This window comes from Micropterus dolomieu, linkage group LG20 (assembly GCF_021292245.1).
Source record: "Micropterus dolomieu isolate WLL.071019.BEF.003 ecotype Adirondacks linkage group LG20, ASM2129224v1, whole genome shotgun sequence".
Lineage (NCBI taxonomy): Eukaryota > Metazoa > Chordata > Actinopteri > Centrarchiformes > Centrarchidae > Micropterus > Micropterus dolomieu.
In genome coordinates, this window is record NC_060169.1 from 27257598 (window position 1) to 27277490 (window position 19893).

At 40.7% G+C, this 19893-nt stretch overlaps 1 protein-coding gene across 3 annotated transcripts in view; it reads right to left on the minus strand.

Annotated features, from left to right (window-relative positions):
• Positions 1–2177: 2177 nt before the first annotated feature.
• The window catches only part of cd276 (CD276 molecule), a 65621-nt gene continuing 47905 nt past the window's right edge, over positions 2178–19893 (minus strand). For 2 of the 3 annotated variants that reach the window (XM_046031759.1, XM_046031761.1), the window contains exons 6-8: positions 19680–19721; positions 14298–14336; positions 2178–3054 (exon numbers count right to left, since the gene is read on the minus strand). In XM_046031759.1, coding sequence (XP_045887715.1) covers positions 14314–14336; positions 19680–19721 — 65 coding nt within the window. In that variant the 3' untranslated portion in view covers positions 2178–3054; positions 14298–14313. Of the gene's footprint in view, positions 3055–14145; positions 14193–14297; positions 14337–19679; positions 19722–19893 lie in introns of all 3 variants that reach the window. The other variant, XR_006822060.1, reaches the window with a different exon arrangement.

The window sequence follows — 19893 nt, forward strand, 5'->3', positions numbered from 1 at the left end:
GAAAATGATTACTTTTACTGGAGTGTTTGCACTGTTTATCAAACTTTTGTATGAGGGGGGGATCTATCATATCAAATCATTGATTTGGCTTAGTATATTGGCCAATGTTTCCATTTTACTGTAATTAGTTTTTGCATTTTTACCATGAAATTACCTAAAATGCATATCAATAAGGCCAGGCACCAAATAATGATTGCGACTTACCTTTAAAGGCAACAGGATTTGAGCCAAGTAATGATTTACCCCGGGGACATTCAGGGAAGACACAAAGTGTGTTTGTGTGATGCACAATTATTTTCTAATCTTGTAGTGTGAGCTTGAATTTAAGATAAATTAATCTGTGAAATGTTTCCTTATCAGTGTGATGTAGGACACGGCATGGCTCTACTCGAAACCCTGCCAAGTGTTTTATTTTGATAGATAAATAAAGATGTGATGCATCTTAAACATTTATCCCCTCGTGGCTGGGTCTGTGACATTAAGTGTGATCAATTACACATGTAAAGTAAGTTAAGTGAACTATAACTTGCTGTTGTTGGCCGGTGAAGTCAAATGATAGGATGTATTTGGACAAATTTAACTGTATAAGTATAGAGTTACATTTTCACATTTCAGTCTGCAGTCTGCACTCTAAGTCCCTTATGTTGTGGGATGCTTATGTATGACTACACATAGCTGCTGTGTTCCCTTCTACTGGGAGTGTTTCAATGTAAAAGAATGTGTTTATACAATAGTCACATGTCCATACATTTAAATAGGTATTGGTCAGAGAAATCTTTCCTCCTGTGCACTCTGGCATTGAAGTGATCAAATCAGCTCAACTACACTGTAAGCGCTGGGGGACAAAAATGCAAAATCAAAATTCAGCTGAAGCTAATATGAAGCAACAGTAATCTGATTTAGCCAAAACTGAATGAGACCTTGTAAAATAACTGCCATTGTTTTTTTTTAATTTTACTAAGAAACACAAGCTTGTCTCAACTTCACCTTTTCTAATGTGACCACATCTTCATGATTCCTTTTTTCTTTTTGATTTAAGTGATGGTCACTTGTATTTGAACTTTGTTTGAAGTGAATGTAATTTGGAATTAGGATCATGAAAGGCTTGACAGACTTCCAAATTAATGAGGGCTTGGCATTTGCTTATAAAAATCATTCCTGTCTCACAAGAATGATTTTTTTAATTTCCAAGGTGTACATTCAGCAGGGTCTAAAGAAAGAAAGTGAGCTGCTGTTCCTTCAGTTTGAAAGCTATGAATTTTGTTTTTAACTTTAGCCTGCAAGCACACATTTTTCACAACTTCCAAACCTGTTTCCACTGGCCATCTGTTATTCCTACAATGCAGGATTGAGAAGTCTTTGTAGACATTTTAGTTTTAAGAAACCACTGGCTCCAGTGCTCACAGTCAAAAGAAAGAAAATGTCTTCAAGACTGGCATTTCTTCCTTAAATCCCATGACATTTTTCCCAGTCCCTGAATGAGAGAATGAGCGCTTCTCAGAGAAGGCCAACCACATAAACCCCTCCGTGGGCCTGGAGCCACTAATCTGTAATTTAATTTCAGGCGGGTGTCTGGGCCATGAGGACACACAGCAAGGTCAAGGGCTACTGTACAGAGAGATCTGCGCATTTGGGCACAGCTTGGGGTTTGATCAACAGTCTCATCCAGCTTAGGAAGAGGACACAGTATGCGTGCGTGCTCCGTTGTGAGTGTGTGTTGGAGGAGGTTGGAGGGTGGGGGTGTATTTCTGCACTACTTACACAAGTCAGACTTGATGCAAGGTAGCTATTTCGTGTATGACAGCAACAAACAATCATAGACAAAATCCATTATTCAAAACAAGTAAAATGTTTGGGATGACTGAGCATCTGCAAACAGAGAGGGATTAGCCCTAAAATAGGACTGCGTCTAACAGGGAACAATTCAACATGTCAGTGTTGATCTGCATGTAAATGAAATATTTGTATTACTTTGACCATAATTCATGTTTTACTCATTATGTGGAATAGTCTAGTTGGCAGATAAATCAACTAATGGAAAAGTGGAAGGATGAATTTGAACAGCATGGCTAATCCTGTGGGGGAAGAAATGTCTGTAATAAACTCGACCTTGTTCTGCTTGAATGAGCACAAAGTGGCCCCAGGAATGGGACCAATAATTATCAATGACCAGGCAGTTTCACCATGTCTCTTTAATGTAGATAGGTACTGGGTTATCTGACACAAATGGCTTTGGCATTCGAACATGGACATATGGCACAGGGACTTGCTCAAGTACCTAAACAAAATGAAATAAAACAACCTGTACAGCCCCTAGCCTGGATAAGATACAACATTTCACACAAGCAGTAGAAAGTAGCTGAGATTGTCCATGTTCATTAAAAACAATTTCTTACATATAAGGCTGTCAGGTCAGTGAGAAAAACAGGGTGTATCCCATGCACCATTTGCAGTTTGTTGGAGCTTAGCTGGCATTCAATTTCAATTCCCTCAAGTTACTGAATATAGGAGAGCGGCACACACTGACAGGTACAAGTTACTCCACGACAGACGCTAATTAGCAAGTGCAGGAGTAATGGGAGAGCCAAGCTCCCTCTCTGGCAGAGAGACAGTGATGGCAACTGAGGCAGGGTCATCTCTTTAAGTGTCTCACTTCCTATTAGATAGGAGATCTCTGGCACATGCCCCATCACAAGCCATACAGAGTGATGTCAGCGGCAGAGAGAGGATCCTGTCACATCCTGTAGTTTTCAAACGCAGCCTCTCTTTTGCATACTGCATACAACCCAACCCACTCAACTGCATTCACTCACTGTCCTGGCCCTCCACTGACGTAAAGGGAGGGAGGGCAATAGAAAATTATGGCACATGATGTGTTTATGTGTTTTGATGGAAACTCGAGGGAAAGTCTTAGAAAGAAGATGATGGACTCATCTTCTCAGCGAAGCTTTTGACATTCTGTAGGGGATGCTGGAAATAGTCTCCACGTTGATGGATAGGTGGAGTGGGATTACCCGCCAGACTCATCTCTTACCCGCCGCCTGGCCCCAACTCCTGAAAGAAGACACAAAAACACAGCTTGTATAATGTAAGGCTCTTCACCGTGGAAGAGGTTATTAGCTTTGAAAAATAATGAAACACTGCTTGCTGGTCACAAAAACCAACAGTTAACCCAATAAGTAAGGCTGGCAGAGTTAGGGTCACATGCAGATTACTAATCATTTTCTAACATTATTATTAGTAATTGTTAAAAACAAAACAAAAAAAACTGAGAAGGGAACAAAAAACAAGCACATTTTGCATCATTAAAGACACACAAAGAAACTATGTTTCCAAGGATGCTACTCTCTCCCCATCTAGACATCATCCTCTCTGTATCACAAGTATCTTTCTGAACTTCTAATGCCTCTCCTCATTCATAGCCCCCTGCGGACCACCCCACTGCTAGCACAGCGAAAGAAATTGTTCTCCCTGCATCATTAAACAGTTTGAATTAACTTGGGTGGAATTTAATTATGTCACACATGAAGCCATCCTACTTGGAGCTTTTTAAAAGCAATATAGTATAGGCTATAAGCTTGGAGGTGCAGTTTTTAGATACATAATTCAAGTCAGTCAGCTCTATCTGCATGCAACTGGACTTCTCAATGAAAACAGCAAACTTGCCCATTAAGATGGATCTTTTAATTTCTGTTTCCTTGAGAGATATCCAACATAAATACCCTGAGAGGAGAAAATAATCCATGCCTTGTGACAGTGGAAACTCATGCTCTGTGTTCCATTTAGACATCAGTTATTTAAACTGTCATGAATCTATGTTTGATTTAGATATACTGTAACTTGAATAGCTTTGACTCGTGCACATGTACTCTGGTGTTTGAAGCACTCACTGTGTCTATCCTAATATTTCGTCATGGGAAATACAAAAATCGTTAGTGCTTCTCCTACCTCCTAATTAATGCTCATTATCATCCCTTTATTACATGTTACACATGACAGGTTCATGTGAAGTGGATAAATCCTAAATGAAACCCTAAGGGCATCGCTAACAGTTTCAAAATGTAAAGCAAAGACAGTGGAAACGGTAATAAAGTCTGTCATTCTAAATGATAGCAATATTTGCAAATTGTGAAGCTTGCAAAGGAATATCTGTTTTACGGAGCATCATTGCATTTGAAAATGCAGTCCGGCTTCCATTTGCTCCCTGTCAGAGGATAATCTGACTTATCCATCATCCAAATTAATTTTCACACATGCATGTTCTCATCTGATTCAAATCTACCCCTACGTGCGCCAAGAAAGATCTAAGACCCTGTATTTCAAAGAGGAATCATGCAAGCGGTTGAGTCCTGAGGTCAGAGGTGAAATGAAAGACCTTCACCAAGACACTTCAAGCAACATCTACAGCATGGTAATTTAAGAATCTTAAAGAGGAACAGGAACAACCATCCTGAAAAGAATTGTTTTTTTCTGGGATTGTTAACACTGGCAATCAAAAAGTAAACTCCATCTTAAGTGTTTAACAAACAGCTTCTCTCTGTCTGAGAATCCAAAGCAGCCATGGCAGGGCAAAGCCATTCCACCGCTCCACAACACCTGAGACACAAGCTGATGGACAGATTCATTTACAGCAGGTACACGAGATTGCACACTAATTTACTCGCGCTATAGCAGATTGTTCACGTGAAAGATACAGCGGCAGTGGTTTCAATCTAATGAACCGTTATAAATCTACACTGTGCCCATTTCTTTCCTCATTTATATTGAAATTTAAGTGCCATATTCAATTCTTCCTGTCTGTAACCCCCCCCCCCCCATTTAATCTATACACTTGTGGAGTATCACACCTAAAAACAGTAGGCCTGCTGCTTTTTTGACACTGACAGAAATAACAACACTCAGAGACATACACCAGACATGGCACTATGAAAGTAAATGTTTGGGAATAACCTTGGAGAGGTGTCCGGGATAATGAGGAAGCTGCTAAACCTCCGTGATACTAAAAAATCGTTACCAGATTATCAAACACGCCATGACAATATGTCTGTATATATGGATAATTATAAAGTATAATGTATAGTACTCACAGAGGATACACGGATCTGCTTTTATGGATGCATTTATATTTCATGCCTTACATGCCTCAATATATAGTAGAGGGCTGCAGTGGAAGGATCCTGTGGGAACTGCAGGACACAATTGGTGAGATGTGGTACATACTGAAATAGCGGTTAGAATCATTAGCATGGGAAGAAACACAAGAGGCTATTACTGTACTATTAGGCTTAACTATGCTTATAAATACATAGCCTTCAAGTAAACTGTGTGGTGTATACCTCCAAATACGTTGCCAAATAAAGTTAAGTATTGCATTATCTCTCTACTCCACCCCAAGTTAGATAGACATCAGTGACAACAGAAATTGCCAAGCCTAATTTAAACATAAAGTTAAGTATCCGGCTTTTAATAATATTTATTTTGAGCTGATGTCTTTTACAGTTGGTTTAATAAAATAATAGTTTAGGAAATTTTCCTGGGAGTTGGATGAGAAGATTGATTCCACTATCACTTTATGGGATAAATATGAAGCTGCAGCCAGAATGTGTTTAGCTTAGCTTAGCACAAAGATCAGAAAAGGGGAAACACCTCTGTCTTAAGGTACAACAAACAAAACCTCCCTATCAGCACCTTTAAAGCGCACTATTTAACATACTGTTATGTGAGGAAAAGTGTAAATATGCCTGTGGTTTTACAGGCGGTTATGTGCTGGGCCATTTATTGGCTGGCAAAGTCACATCCTGGAGGGACTAGGGTCATTTTGATGCCATTTTAATGTTCAGGACAGCATACATGTAGTGTAAATGTACATATCCCCCATTTTGTTTGCTTTATTTGTTTCATTTTAGTGCCCAACTGTCAGGTCTTGAAAGCTGATCACTGGAAACCCTTCAGGTTGGTGCTTAAGTGACAGGAGCTGAGCAACAGGACTATACAGTAGGGCGGCTCGAATTCCCTTTCCGTGAGGCCGTTCCTACGCAGAAATGATCTGGGTTTCCTACATAAAATGGCATGAGTGATGAACAGCAAAGATTCGGGGCTTTGCTTACCAGCTGCTGGCTGTAGCTTCATATTTATAGTATAGACATGAGAGTGGTATCAATGTTCTCATCTAAAGAAAATGAATAAGCGTATTTTTCAAAATGTCAAACTATTCTTTTAAATGTTAACTTTAATGTTTCTTTAGACAGATAGATTTTATTAAGGTTACATGCGTCTCATTTTCCCTGCAGGATGGGGCAGCCAGCCTGTGCGGGACTGGGAAAAAAAGGGCAGTCGTCTGCCTCAGTGATAATTCACATAGGTCACAATGTACAACAATGATCACTATGAATGATGCAGTAATGCAGCAGCTCTTGCTACAGGCTCCACTTCGTTCCAATAACAATAAGCCAGACTAAGGTGTCTGACAGGTCATTCGGTTACCACTGTTATTCCGGAGCAGCAGCATACATCCCACTCTAAAAATCTTACACCTTTATCAGCTCATTTTCCATGGTCGAGGTACCCCACCCTCGACCCCTCTCCAAAAGCAGCCTGCAGCCCCTGTGGTGTTAATTATAAGACTTTTACCCCTGGAGCCTGTGTGGTACGTGAAAGTGCATTAATCTTGATTCTTCACTTCAGTCTAAAGGATCGTTTGAAGAGACTCCTGTGGTAAGACCCAAAGGCGAGGTGACTCAGTACCAGGAGAAAGGTACAAGGGGGGGGGGGGGGAAGTCACAGTTTATTCTGCGCTCACACCGGGATGCCGGCCACCCCGAAAGGCAAGTCAGTCAATTACCCTGTACCACTTATATTCTCAGTATGTTAATCTGGATGAATATTAAGAGTCACACAGGAAGACATGCCAGGCACCCATCTTCCACCTGTGCTATTAACTGATGCAACATGAAGGTGACTGCCACCCTATAAGCTGAGCATAGCCGATCGATGGCTGAAGGACTGTGACATGTTTACGAGTTTTCATTCAGCCCCATTTCACCGCACACTTTAGCCCATCACGTGTATGCAAGGGTCAACGCCGCACTTGACAGTGACACCACAACCTCATTGTATAGCAATAAGGCACTGCTCCAGATGTACAATTACTGATATCCTACTGCATCTCTACACCTTGTTGTTGTCAATGATACATTTGATTGATGGGAATGACACAGACAATTGGGTAGATATAGACTTAATTTTGAATCACATGTTCCACAACTTTGATCATGGTCCTCCTTATCTCATTGGTTAATCTACTTCTACAGTAAAAATAAATAAATAAATGAACAGAAGAGCAGTGAGGTAGCATGCACATTTAAGCTCCCTCCCTCTATCTCAGCATGTGTAGTTTCACCACAACTTGTGCACACTTCAGAAGGCTACACATAAAAGTTGCCGTTCAATAAGCAACATGCTTAGCATATTCTCATCCCAGTGGGGGGACTGTTCAGTATTTAGGTTTGTGCCATCTGCAAATTCTATGGTGCTGAACATATTCTCTTTGATAGTTATCCTTTGTAAACAATAGGCTGGGATCCATTTAAAGATGCCAGCTCCTACTTGTGACAAGACTAATTTGGGTTTAAAAAGTATATGCTGATAGTTGTGAAGGGAACCTTTCAAATCTGCAAACATTTGGAGTTCCTACAGAGAGATTCCGATATCATGTTGCCAAAACAGCAGAGGCGCTTTAATTTGTCGACTGTTGAGAAAGAGTGCTTTGGTTCTTCAGACATGTTGGGTAGGTAGGGAAACTGACCTGCATAACTATATGCCTCAATGAGGCATATAGTTATGCTAATGTTTTATGACAAAGGCCATGGCCCGGTGACCACACACACAAGGCAAACCATGCCGTCACCATGGAGCTCTCAATTGCCCACAACAACAATGCAAAACATTATCTGCTGCATTTACTGTGCTGCGGAATTACAGGTGTTGCTGGGTGTGCTTGGGTCTACATATATGCACCATTTAATGGTATTACAAGTTATCATGGAGTCTAGATCTAGTGCAGCCTTTTGCTTTTTATATATGGATTTTCCTTGCTCCATCTGATGCCTATACTTTGGTGTATAGAGCCTTATAAATAATCCTCAGAGAATGTTTGTGCATGCAGCGAATGTCCATTTTCATTATTGGGATAATCACTTTATTAAAGTAGATACAATACATGATTCTACTTGTTACAGCTTTTTTTATGGAGCTTTTGTATACATTGATGGCAATTCCCAGCATCACAATGTCCCACCTGTCTAAATCCATGTATGCATTTTGGTATGGGTGTTACCACACTGCTGATACATATGTCTGGTACACTGGTAAACTGGTACACATTCTCTCATCTGCATTATGATTAATCTATGGTAGTTAATTGAGCCCAGAGGCAGTTGGTTTCAATGAAGGCTCCTGTGCTTCTGGCAAAAACAGGAGAAAAAGAGCTCTCTGGAGAAGGCAGCTCTCTGTCGAGAGGCAAACAGAGCAGAACTCATGCCGTGTTCATTAGCTGTCATTGATCAGTGATTCAGTTGCTGTGCTACTCCTACCACAGCTCACGTATTACCAGTTTCATGTCCTAAAAATTAATATAAAGGTAAGAAAGTGGAGCCAGCACAGCATTTTCCTCGTTATATTTTATTTTTCAGTGCACTATTTTGATGTGAATGGATGTTTGCCAAGGTTTTCAACAGCATGCAGAGACTGCTACGCAGCACACTTGTCCATTCCACAGTTTTCTGATATCAATATGAGCTACTATATTCGGTTATTGGCTTCCCTCAGAGGCTATCATCGCTGCAGCCTATTCCATCACAGGAGATGTACTATAGAATGAGGCTGTGAAGTATAAAAATGCTGATAAATGACTGAGACAAAAGCATAAATAATGCAGAGATCAGAGATACTGGAATAGTGAGTCAAACTCAACTTCAAGACATCTCCCTGGAGAGAGTCCAACGTAAGTGTCCTGTCTGACATCATCAGTGTCTGCCGGGCCTCACCTGCCACATGCAGCAGAGATGAACTGAAGGAGCTAGGAGGCTAGTTTTCTCCTTTCAAATTTCACTCTATTTTACCCATATTTATTTATTCCCCATCCTTTGAGAAAGGACCCCCTATATGCATTATGTACTTAAAAAAACATGACATAAACTCTCAGTTATTAATGCAGTATAACAATGAGATATATTCTGAGCATGACAGTCCAGAGTCCAGCAAATATATAGGGGTGAATTAAATCAATATTTCACACATTATGTAGCACTTATTGTACCTATAGGGCCGATCTGTAATCAAAATGTAATGTGCACTCTCCTTGGAATTCACTGAAAGTCGTCCGTTAGGCGACTGAGACTGTCCGCGCTGCTCCTCATTTCACTGAGTTTTCTTTATCCCCCCTGCGCGCACGCACGCACACACACTGTATATTCCCTTTTAATATTTATTCTCTTCTCATTCACAGCCATCTCTGGCTAGGCCAAGGTTCTGCACAATACCATTCCTTATTGCCCTTTCATACATAAAAGAACAAAAAATATCGTATAAAAAAATCATTGCAGATTATGAACAAAGGTCTAACAGTCCAATGCAGAATTTCACCTGAAAAGCTATAAGGTTTCTCTTGACAATACTACTTGACTACAAAGATAGTATTTTTTCATGCCAGATGATTCAGCTGTGTGATGTGATGCATTAACTCCAGTGACACAGAACCAGCATTATTCAGACACTGTGGTTACGTAACTATCAGTGAGTAACCTCCCACTGGCAAATACAAATTGGGAATTTCAAAGTAAAAATATAATGATAAGTTTAACAACCAGTTGACTCAGTCTTCTGAAGCGCCACATTAGCTTTGGCTGATGGCTAGAGTATGTATTATGGTGAACAAGGCTTGTGGATTTTGGCATAAGCACCCTGCAGAGTTAACTCTGCAGGGTGCTTATGCCAAGGAGGGAGAATGAATGCAACTAACCATCTTCCTGCATACATAAGTGATGAGTATAATACAAAGATTTCCTTTGAAAATTCTTAACGTTAGGCCTTTGTATTTCATAGTCCATCGACCACAGCCCTCCATCCTCTCCAGTCTTGCGCATTTAATCCAGTTGCTGCCATGACAGCCCCTCAAAAAATCTTAAAACGCCTCCTTAAAATCCTACTTACAATTTTGTTCTTGGTTTAACAACAAGGGCAAATGTGATTATCAGCCACCTTAAGAAAGTGTCTTTGCCATTCCAAGTTTTATTTACTGAACACTACTGCTTTAACTTCTTCTATTGTCTATGTTAAAATGATTGCTAAGTTGCCATAATGTTCAGTGTGTAGTATTCATGATTGCACAAAGCAAATCTGAGCCACCAAAGATGGCGACAAAGCAGTGAGCACAATATACAAAATATTGAGTGTGTTGCAGATTGCAGATTACTATGTTATCTGTGCTGGGCTGCTAGTAATGAAACAATAAAGTTGAGAAGGTAAAACATAAGTCAGGAATGACCACAATGTATTGATAAGGCACAGGTTTATGAAAACAAAGTGCTGCCTGACTCTAAACCCACTTAATTAAATGCAGAGCCTTGCTTTATTAAATAAGATATGCTACACTCTGCATAAATACATTAATCGATAGCAAAACTGCCACACAAATATTAGAATAATTGATCCAGGATGATTCAGCAGTGGAGAGGTCTAGGGGCTCGGAGGATATTACCTAGCATTAACAGTCTCGGTGAAGGTCATTGGATACTACAGTAATGATAAATGTCCTCTCTTTGACTCCTACTGGCCAGACTTTATTTTGGCTAGTTACAGGAAATTGCTTTCTGCACCTTCCATCATCTTCTACTCACTCTGCATGCTGCGGCTTTATGGCAATGACCAATCAGGGTATAATAAAAACAAGCTGTAACTGTCCAACCTTGCAATAAAAAGTATTCACACAACTGACACCAAACTGCCGGTTATTAACGTAAGAGTTAGAGGCACAGTGAAGAGCAGATCCAGGGTAGGCCCGTACTGTATGCTAATGTAAGATAGTAGTGAAGTAACTGTGACTCATAGACAGTGGTGCGACTGAGCAGTATTATCCAGTTATTTTTCTCTACCTCCTCCGCAATAGCTGTGTGCTCATACTGTACACATGCATGCACAGACATGGACACCAAATACACACAGTACTTTGCATCTGTTCTGCCTCTAAGATGCTTTTAAGTGTAAGCAAGTGGGAAATTCTAGCGCAGGTTTCCGTTATTAGCAGAATACATTTTTAAATTCTCCTGAACAGCAGGAAATATTCACCAGCCAATCACTAAATTGATCAAATCGTGTCTTTTTTCTGATAAAAGACAGTCCGGCCACACCATCCTGTGCTTCTAAATTTTCTCTAAAAATATCCAATATCCACCAATCCCAAAATATCTATGTCCCAACAAAATGGAAAATATTGTTGTCCTCAGAAAAAAGTCCTTTGTTGGTCAGGACAACAAAGTCCTGTGGATGGATAGGCGATGACAGGATATTGTGGAGCATTGCCAAAATAGCTCCAAGGTTTTGGGCTTTCCTGACCTATAGAGGTGCGTGTGCTTCCTCCAGGGAGGGTTATAGCGCCTGATTTAGGCTGGCTATGGTTGAGTGAACATGGGGCAAGTGCTGGGAGTGTCACATTCCTCTCTCCAAGGGCCACAGGGTACAACACTGCCAGCACCCTGGCTCCCATTACTATCGGGAATAGCAGCTTGCCGACCACTGTATTACTGCTGCTTCTCTTGGTCTAGGTCAGCCTGCTACAGCCATGCAGTCAATCCTTAGTCTGACAATATGAGTGTGGAAAATACATTATTATCCTTAATCTACTCTGAGAAACAACTAGCTACCCAACATTCAAACATAGTCAAGAGCAACTGGAGTATGAGGACATTTCCACCTGATATCAAATACTAATATAATAAAAGTAATAGGCTAATATAACGCACTTAACTCTCCAATCACATCTTCGTCTTGAAGAGGTACTATACGTTTTACAAACATCCAAATGTCAGTGTTTGCTGATTAAATGTTCTTCGCGAGTATTGAAGACCTCATTTACTTGGCACTGTTGGGGATCCTTGATTAGTTATTAGGACAGCCAAGATTATTATGGCATGGGTTGGCACCTAATTAATAATTAATTAATTAATTTATTAGGTAATTTCTGCCTCTTTTTAGCTGGCAGGAGGGAAAGTTCTATTTATTGCGTTATGGTTTCCAAATAAAGAACACAGTTGGAGAACAATTATATACAAAATAGGATGTAGGCTCTGCAGAGTGATTTCTTTCCTGGGCAACTATGATGTGTTTTGCAGATGATGTACAGATATTTACACATTCTATTAGCTCAAATAGCTTAAAAAATAGTGTCATATAGCTGCCGTAAATGTGGAAAAAAATCCCCCCAGGGGAGCATGCCCCAGAACCCCCCTAAGTTTGCCTCCGGCCCTGGTCCACGGTTATATTCCAGCTTGGGGCCTGTGTTGCATGCCATATACCCCTCTCTCTCCCCCGTGTTTCCTGCCTGTCTCTCCAATATGGACTTTCCAATAAAGGAAAAATGCCCCACAACTTATAATAGTGATACAAAGAAAATCTATCCAAGGCAACAAGTAATATCAACAGTCCATTTTAAATGGGCTTTCTCACCTTCCTTCAGCCACCTCCCTTACTGTGTGAGTAGTGGAACTGGCCATGGTGCTGAATGATGGTCACAATACATACTGATAGTATACTTTGTCTTAATACTCGGAGGATTATATATTTGAAAATATATATATTTTTTTAAATAAACATATTACTTGTAGATATTCCCATCAATGAGCTATGTGGGCTATATTTATACTTATCTATATCTATATATATATATTTCTATAGATTGTTTATATTTAAATATTGTGGATGAAATCAGTTTTCAGATGAGGAATATAGCCTAATTTCAATGAAATCACATGTGACTCTAGACTGATAGTGATGTTATGTTTGTGAACGATCCAATTGTAGTGAGAGACGTTGTTTTTACCATTGTGCCCAAATTTCATAGCCTGTGCTAAATCCACACCTCTTTACATGAACAGTGTACCGGTTATGTTAGCACTCACAGTGCGATGCCGGGATATGCCGTCACCTTTTGTAATGTTTACAATGTAGATCATTGACATATTTGGCAATACAAGTTCTTTTGAAGATCTTTTAGAAAGGAACAGAGTCATTATATTTGTGTCCCTTCAAAGAGCCCCAATCCCCATCACTATAAACTGATCAAACAGTACACGTTTTTTTTCTGATGAAGCGCCACCCAACCAACAGATAAGTATTTAAGGGCTTTTCAGATAAGTCAGTTTTATTTGTTTAGCTCAATTTCAATCACAACTTTGCCTTAGGGGGCTTTACAAGATGAGGAAAAACTCCCCTCAATAAACCTTTTTAACAGGGAAAAAATGGCATGCCAACAGGAAGAAAGGAGAACTTAACTGTGCAAGTGTCTCTACATGTGTAGCTAGGGAGTGTAGTTTGCCAGCATGATGGTGAGGGTGGTGTCTCCCATTGAAACATTTGCAATGGATACTGGGTACTGCACATGTAATAAATGGGAACTTGCCTGTAAGCACAGAGTATCTTTTTCTCCTCCAATACTGGGAATATTTTTGCTTATAAATACATGTAATGATAAAGATTGGCCAAACATCCACAACAAAGCACTGCCAATGACACATTGCTTTAATGCAGAAAAGTATGATGCAATTAACCTTATTATACAAGGTTCTTAATGTGAGATTTTATTTTATTATTATAAAATGGTGTGCTGAAACTCCTCCCAAGCTAAAGTTTGGCAGATTTAAAACTTCATGAGGATGACAGTGAATATGTACGGTTTAAGACAGAAAGAATAAGACACCTTAAATGTTTACCATTAATCTGGCTCTCTGGGAATTTGTGTTTGCATGCCAGATACAATGAAATAGATTTGTCATATCAGCCAGTGACCCTGTGATTCCTGAAATGTCAAGACTTCTCATATTCCCGACTGTCTGCTGAATTAATGCAGCCTAGCCTCATTACAGCAGCACTTACCCATAGCCTCCAGAGACACTGTGTCCTCCAGAGCATTACTGCTGAGACTACCAGGCAATTGTGTTAAGGAGACAAAAAGTGTGACACCTGAGCAACACATAAAGACACAGGTGTACTTCCACAGTAGATACACATATTGAACTCATACTCACCTTTATTCTCTTGGCCTTAGCTTTTCAGCAGTGTCATGGCTGAAAAAAAGAGAACAAATGGGAATAAATACTTGAGCTCAAAATAGTGTATCATTTAAATATGAACAATACAACTACTTTAAGTGGTCATGTCAACATCAATGTAACTTTCATGTCTATTGTGTCATGGACCAAAGCATCATTACAGGCTTGGCGGCTGTTAGGGTGTCCCCCCCGCCCCCCCCAACTCCTTCAGTACCCCTCCTCCTCCTCTGCTCCATCTCTGTGCACCAACCTTGCCATGGCTAACAGGAAGCAGAGGGCACAGCGCTTTATTTAATTAGTCACAGCAGCTGAGTGCTCATGTGGAACCAAACAGGGGAGGCAGATTGGGGTAGTGAGATGGATAGGCACTCTCCCACCGGGCCTTGGCTGTGCTGTCAGAGGAGCGTAGATTACATGACAGAAGGGGTGGGGGGTGGGGGCTGGCGTGAGGGTGTAAATGGCGTCTGCCTTCACTCCTAAAGTACCCCCTCTCCCCCCACAAAAACACTCTTTACACTGTTACTTTTGTATAATATGCAAACTAGCCAGCAGTGAGACTGGTCTGTTATTGTGATGCAGAGAATTGACTGGTTTGATTGCTTTTATTAACCGTGACAACACTCATTATTCCAAATGATTTAGGAGCTGCTACTTTTCTTCTGACAATGATCAGGTGGCCTTTTCCTCGCGGGCCAGCAGATAACCTCTGAGGTTGCAAGAGTAGCTCAGTGCAGCACATCCTTGATGCGTTCCTTCTCAAACTCAAGGCCAAACAACTGGCAATCTCCTCTTGTAATCTAACTAATTCATGTGATAGGAGGTTTAAATTTCCCCATTATTATCCAACGACTATTACAGCATCCCTCATGGTTCACCCTTGAAGAAAACATAGTAGTAAACATGTAGCTTACAGTATGGTGCTGAACCAGCAAGGAACATGGGTGCAGCTCTTGACTAATGTGCACGCAACTACTAAGCAATGGTGTGCGGGGAGCTTTTTTAATTAGCGCTCTTGAAGTTATCCGGTGACCCACATCTAATAATGAAGGCAACATGAATGTTCTATTTACATATATTTAGTCAGTAATGTGTGACCGTTGGGAGAGACCAGTGGCTGGGTATGTGGTGCCAGTGAAAAGGGAGGGCATGTCCTGCAGAGCTGCCTGGGGCTGTTTTCCAAGGCCCTCTCATTTCGAACTGTAGCAATGTGGAATGGTATGTTAGTGACCTGCAGGTCTGTCAAACTGGGTTATGTTATAAGAATACTGAATGCATATTGTTAATAAGCCTTGGTCTGATAATGCCATGAATCCAATTCCAGTCATCATCCAGGATGCTATTATAACTCAGCCGCCTGTAACCTCTATACTTGGTGGCCCAGATAAGGCTTGGGAATTTATGTCAGTAATCAAAAATAAATATATAAATAAATTGCATTAATTCAGTAAATAAAACAACAACTTGACTTATAGGTGCTGAGAGTTTTTTGCACACAACACGTTTTTACCAGCATAAAACAATTGGAAAGACAATTTTTAACAGTATTTTAACTAGTGCAGTGTTTATATCCATGTTTGCTAGCTAGCACTCTTCTTCTCTGCCTTTGTTGGCACCTTGCTCAATTTGTTGGTGCAATACTACACAATCAGTGTAATTAGGATGTGCATTGCCCTGCCTGCAAATTAACAAAACGGAGCCCACTTGTAAAAACATTGCCCTACTAGTGGTCAAAAACCCAGGGTGCCTTTGAGGCCGATCAATCAATCAACCAGCTTTTACAAAACCAAATGTATTACATTTCTTTAGTCGTCGGTGGTTGCCTGTTTTTATTGTAAAATGGGCACGTAACAACAATATCCTATCTATAGTCAAATTTTGTGTATAATAGATTATATTCCCCGAGGTAATACAAAAATATGTAATTCAAACAAACATACAGCCATACTCCCTACTGAAACCTTTAAATATCTTAATTCATTCACTCAGCATGCTACACTTCGATTCCCATGAGAGACATAAGGTGAATATTATGTTTCTTGTGCATTAAGGTGCATTTTCATTGCTATGTGAATAACTCAATAGACTGAATGGGGGTATATATTAAGCACAGAGGTGACTTTGACTCTGGTACACCTGTCCTTGTTTCTGAACGTCTGCTCAAGAGTTACCCTTACACAGCCTTAGCAAGCTATAGTAGCTTCTTAAAATCAACACAACACATTTATGGTGATGAGCTTCTGGGCTTCAGGCTTAGCAACTGTCATCCATCTTTTAGCGGTGGCCTTGGCACGAAGGAGTCATAGGGCGGTGAAGGGTGGGGCGTCCGTCTACTGTAAGCTTTATAATGCCCGATATTCACTAACTTTCCACCTTCACGGGACCTTGCCTTAGTCAAGAAGGGTTAATAAAGCCATGGAGCTCCCTTTTTGGAGGGTGTGTCAAATGGCTCTTTCTGACAATTCCTTGCGTATGAAAGAACTGGGTCACTGACTAACGCTCTCTTCCAGGGCCTTGTGTTGCTAAGGCCTGACTCCTTGGAGTCCAGGATTTAGGGAGACAGGGGCTAGTGCACACAAACTAAAGCCAGTATCTGACAGGAAGAGCTGCACTTGCGTGACCGCAGCCCCCTCTAAACAGCACATCATGCTCAGATTACTGAACACATTCAGGGAGGAGGTTGGGATGAAGCCAGCAAGAACTGTACACACTGCACATCTCCACATGTGGATGTATATTAGTGTATAACAGTGCTTCCTTCTGTGTGCGGTATGTGTGTGTGTGTGTGTGTGTGTGTGTCCCTTGTGTATGCATGTGTAGACCTACGGGTGTGTTTCTGTGTGTGAGAAGGGGTTGCTGTTGGTTTTGGCACCTGCAAATAAATCCAGAATTTGAGCCCCACTGTTTATTAAACATCGTTTGCCACTGCTGTAAAAGCAACAAAGGGATCCTACCCCATTGCAAATGAATGAGCCCAGGTCCCTAGTTATCACTGGTTATTGTTCAAATCAGGCTTGCTTTGAAAGGGGAGGCACGCTCTCCTTTGGACAGCTCATTAAGATAACACACAAACGTGGTTCCCCATCATCCTGGGTTTATTAAAGTGGGGCTCATTTCAGCTCCTTTGTCTCATGCAGGAACCTCTGCCTTTGTCAGCGCAATTGGAGCCAGATGGCAAAACAAAGCTGCCTGTCTGGAGTGCTTACAGAGTGATCTCAGAAGGCAGAGCCATTAACTTGACTTCACCAGCTCACCGGCCCCAACGTCCACCTGGCCCCTTTAGCTAAAGCTGAACTATTAAGTCTCACTAGTTGTGGGATGGCTGACCTAGCTCCTGGCCACATGGATCTCTCTGAAACATTCATGAGAGAGGCATTAGAGAATAAAAGTCATTGTCCCCCTTCACTCAGAGATTCTCCTTCACCTCTCAGCTTATTAAAATCACATGGTATTAACTTTGCCGTTCACAGAAAGGCTAAATAATTCAATCAGACTAAAGAAGGAGTCAAATGAATAACTCTAATGACATTAACGCTTGAGGGAGGACTGCTTAGGACTGTAACGGGTAGTCACTGAAACTAGGCAGGCAGAAGAGGCTTGCTCTGCTTGCTAATGGTGAAATCATATATAATATCATATCACCCTCATTACAAAAGAAGCACACAGAGAAGTATTTTGTCCTGGCTCACTAGCATTACTGAAAACCAAAGGATGTGTATGGAGCTAAACCTTAAACTTCTGTCAACAGTAAAGTTATAGAAATCTGAATTTTTAGCTAAATAGTTTGACATTTTGGGAAATGTGCTTTTTCGCTTTCTTGACAAGAGTTAGACGAGAAGACTGATCCCCCTCTCTTGTCTGTACAATAAATAGGAAGCTATACAGTCAGCAGACTGTGTCTAGCAGCACTTCTAAATGTCACTAAATAACTGCACTAAAATTGTTGCACTTTGTGTTTAATGCTAATAAGCAAATATTAACATGTTAAACTAAGTTGGTGAACGCGTTGCCATTGTAAGCATGTTGGTGTTGGTTAGCATTCAGTGCAAAGCAAAAAGCTATTTTTTCTGTCCTCTGATACATCACACCTGCTAAACATTATAATGTTAGCATTGTCATTGTGAGCATGTCAGCATGCTGACGTTAACATTTAGCTTAAAGCACCACTCTCCCTTAGTAAAGCCTCACAGAGCTGTTAGTGTGGCTGCAGACTCTTATTCATCTTTATTTCCTCATGTAAATGCTGGGCTTTTAACAGTTGTGAAATGTCTCTTCACCGAGGGGCAAAATGTCTCAATATGGAATATATCTTCTGGGTACTGCCTTTGTTGAGTGATTTAACTTAGATTAGAAGTTAGATTTGAAAGAAAAGTGACTTTTCAAACATAACATAAAAATTCAAAGCAACTTATTCCAAGTGACAACAATATGCATAACACATTTCAGCCAGGACTTTAGAAACAGGATCATTTGGGTGCAGGACACAGCAGCACTATTGTTGGCATTTTGTAAAACTTGGAACTTATGGAACTTGTTACCATTAAATTTATAGACAGGATAATTCCACTGTTATGGCTGTAGCTTTGGGGGAACGTGTAATGTAAAACAGCTTGTTTGCATCACTAAATTAGTCCAGACGTCTCCCTCTCTCTGCCTCAAATACTTTCACACACAGACACTGTGGAAGAGTTATGCCAATGGGTTGATGTGTTGAATTGATTCAGTGCCTGGAGCTGCTCTTATTTCTCACGTGCACTTATGCTTCATCAGCGTTCACTCACACTTCACTAAACAAACTTAACATTCAGTTACTTGTTCTGTAGCGTCCCCACCATCCTGCCACCTGGACTTCTTTTGAATGAAGACAGACTAAACTGTGGGTGATCTTTGTGCTACTTGATATTTTTGTAACTTAAACGCTTTGCACGGTACATGTAAATAACACAGCACATGTTGCATTAAAATTCTAGATCAGGTTTTCAATGAGATTTCGCATGTGTAAAGAATAAATTGCCCTGTTTACAGGCTCAGTCTGATCGCCTGCCCACTTGATGCAACACTAATTATTTTTTCTAGTTGTCTTCAGTGGATAAAATGCACTGTTGCCTGTTCCTGACAGTGTTTACAGCCTTGCATGATTACACAGCTCCGAGTGCTGAATGCAAAAGATTAAACATATTTAAATATTTCAATATCAGTTTAAGCTAAAGGATGTGAAACTTCAACAAGTGCATTTTCAACTGCTGCTTGTTTCCTGACCAAATTATGGCACAAAATACGGCAGCAGTGCTAGCTATAACATACAGCAAGGTCCCTTATGCACACAGAGGCCAAGGCTTGACCAGGTGCGGATTGGCTGACCTGTCTTTGACTCCTCTTCTTCCAGCTCCTTGGCCTCTTCAGCTGTGGGAAGACAGAAGAGCTATTATCACTGGGAGCTGCAGTACATGAGCAGGCACACAATGTAGTCACTTCATCACAAGCCCATGGTGAGCTGATCCTTCACAGCTCAAAAGGACAAGCTGTGATGAGAGAGCTATATGATGACGAAGCTCCACATAACGGTACCCCCCCC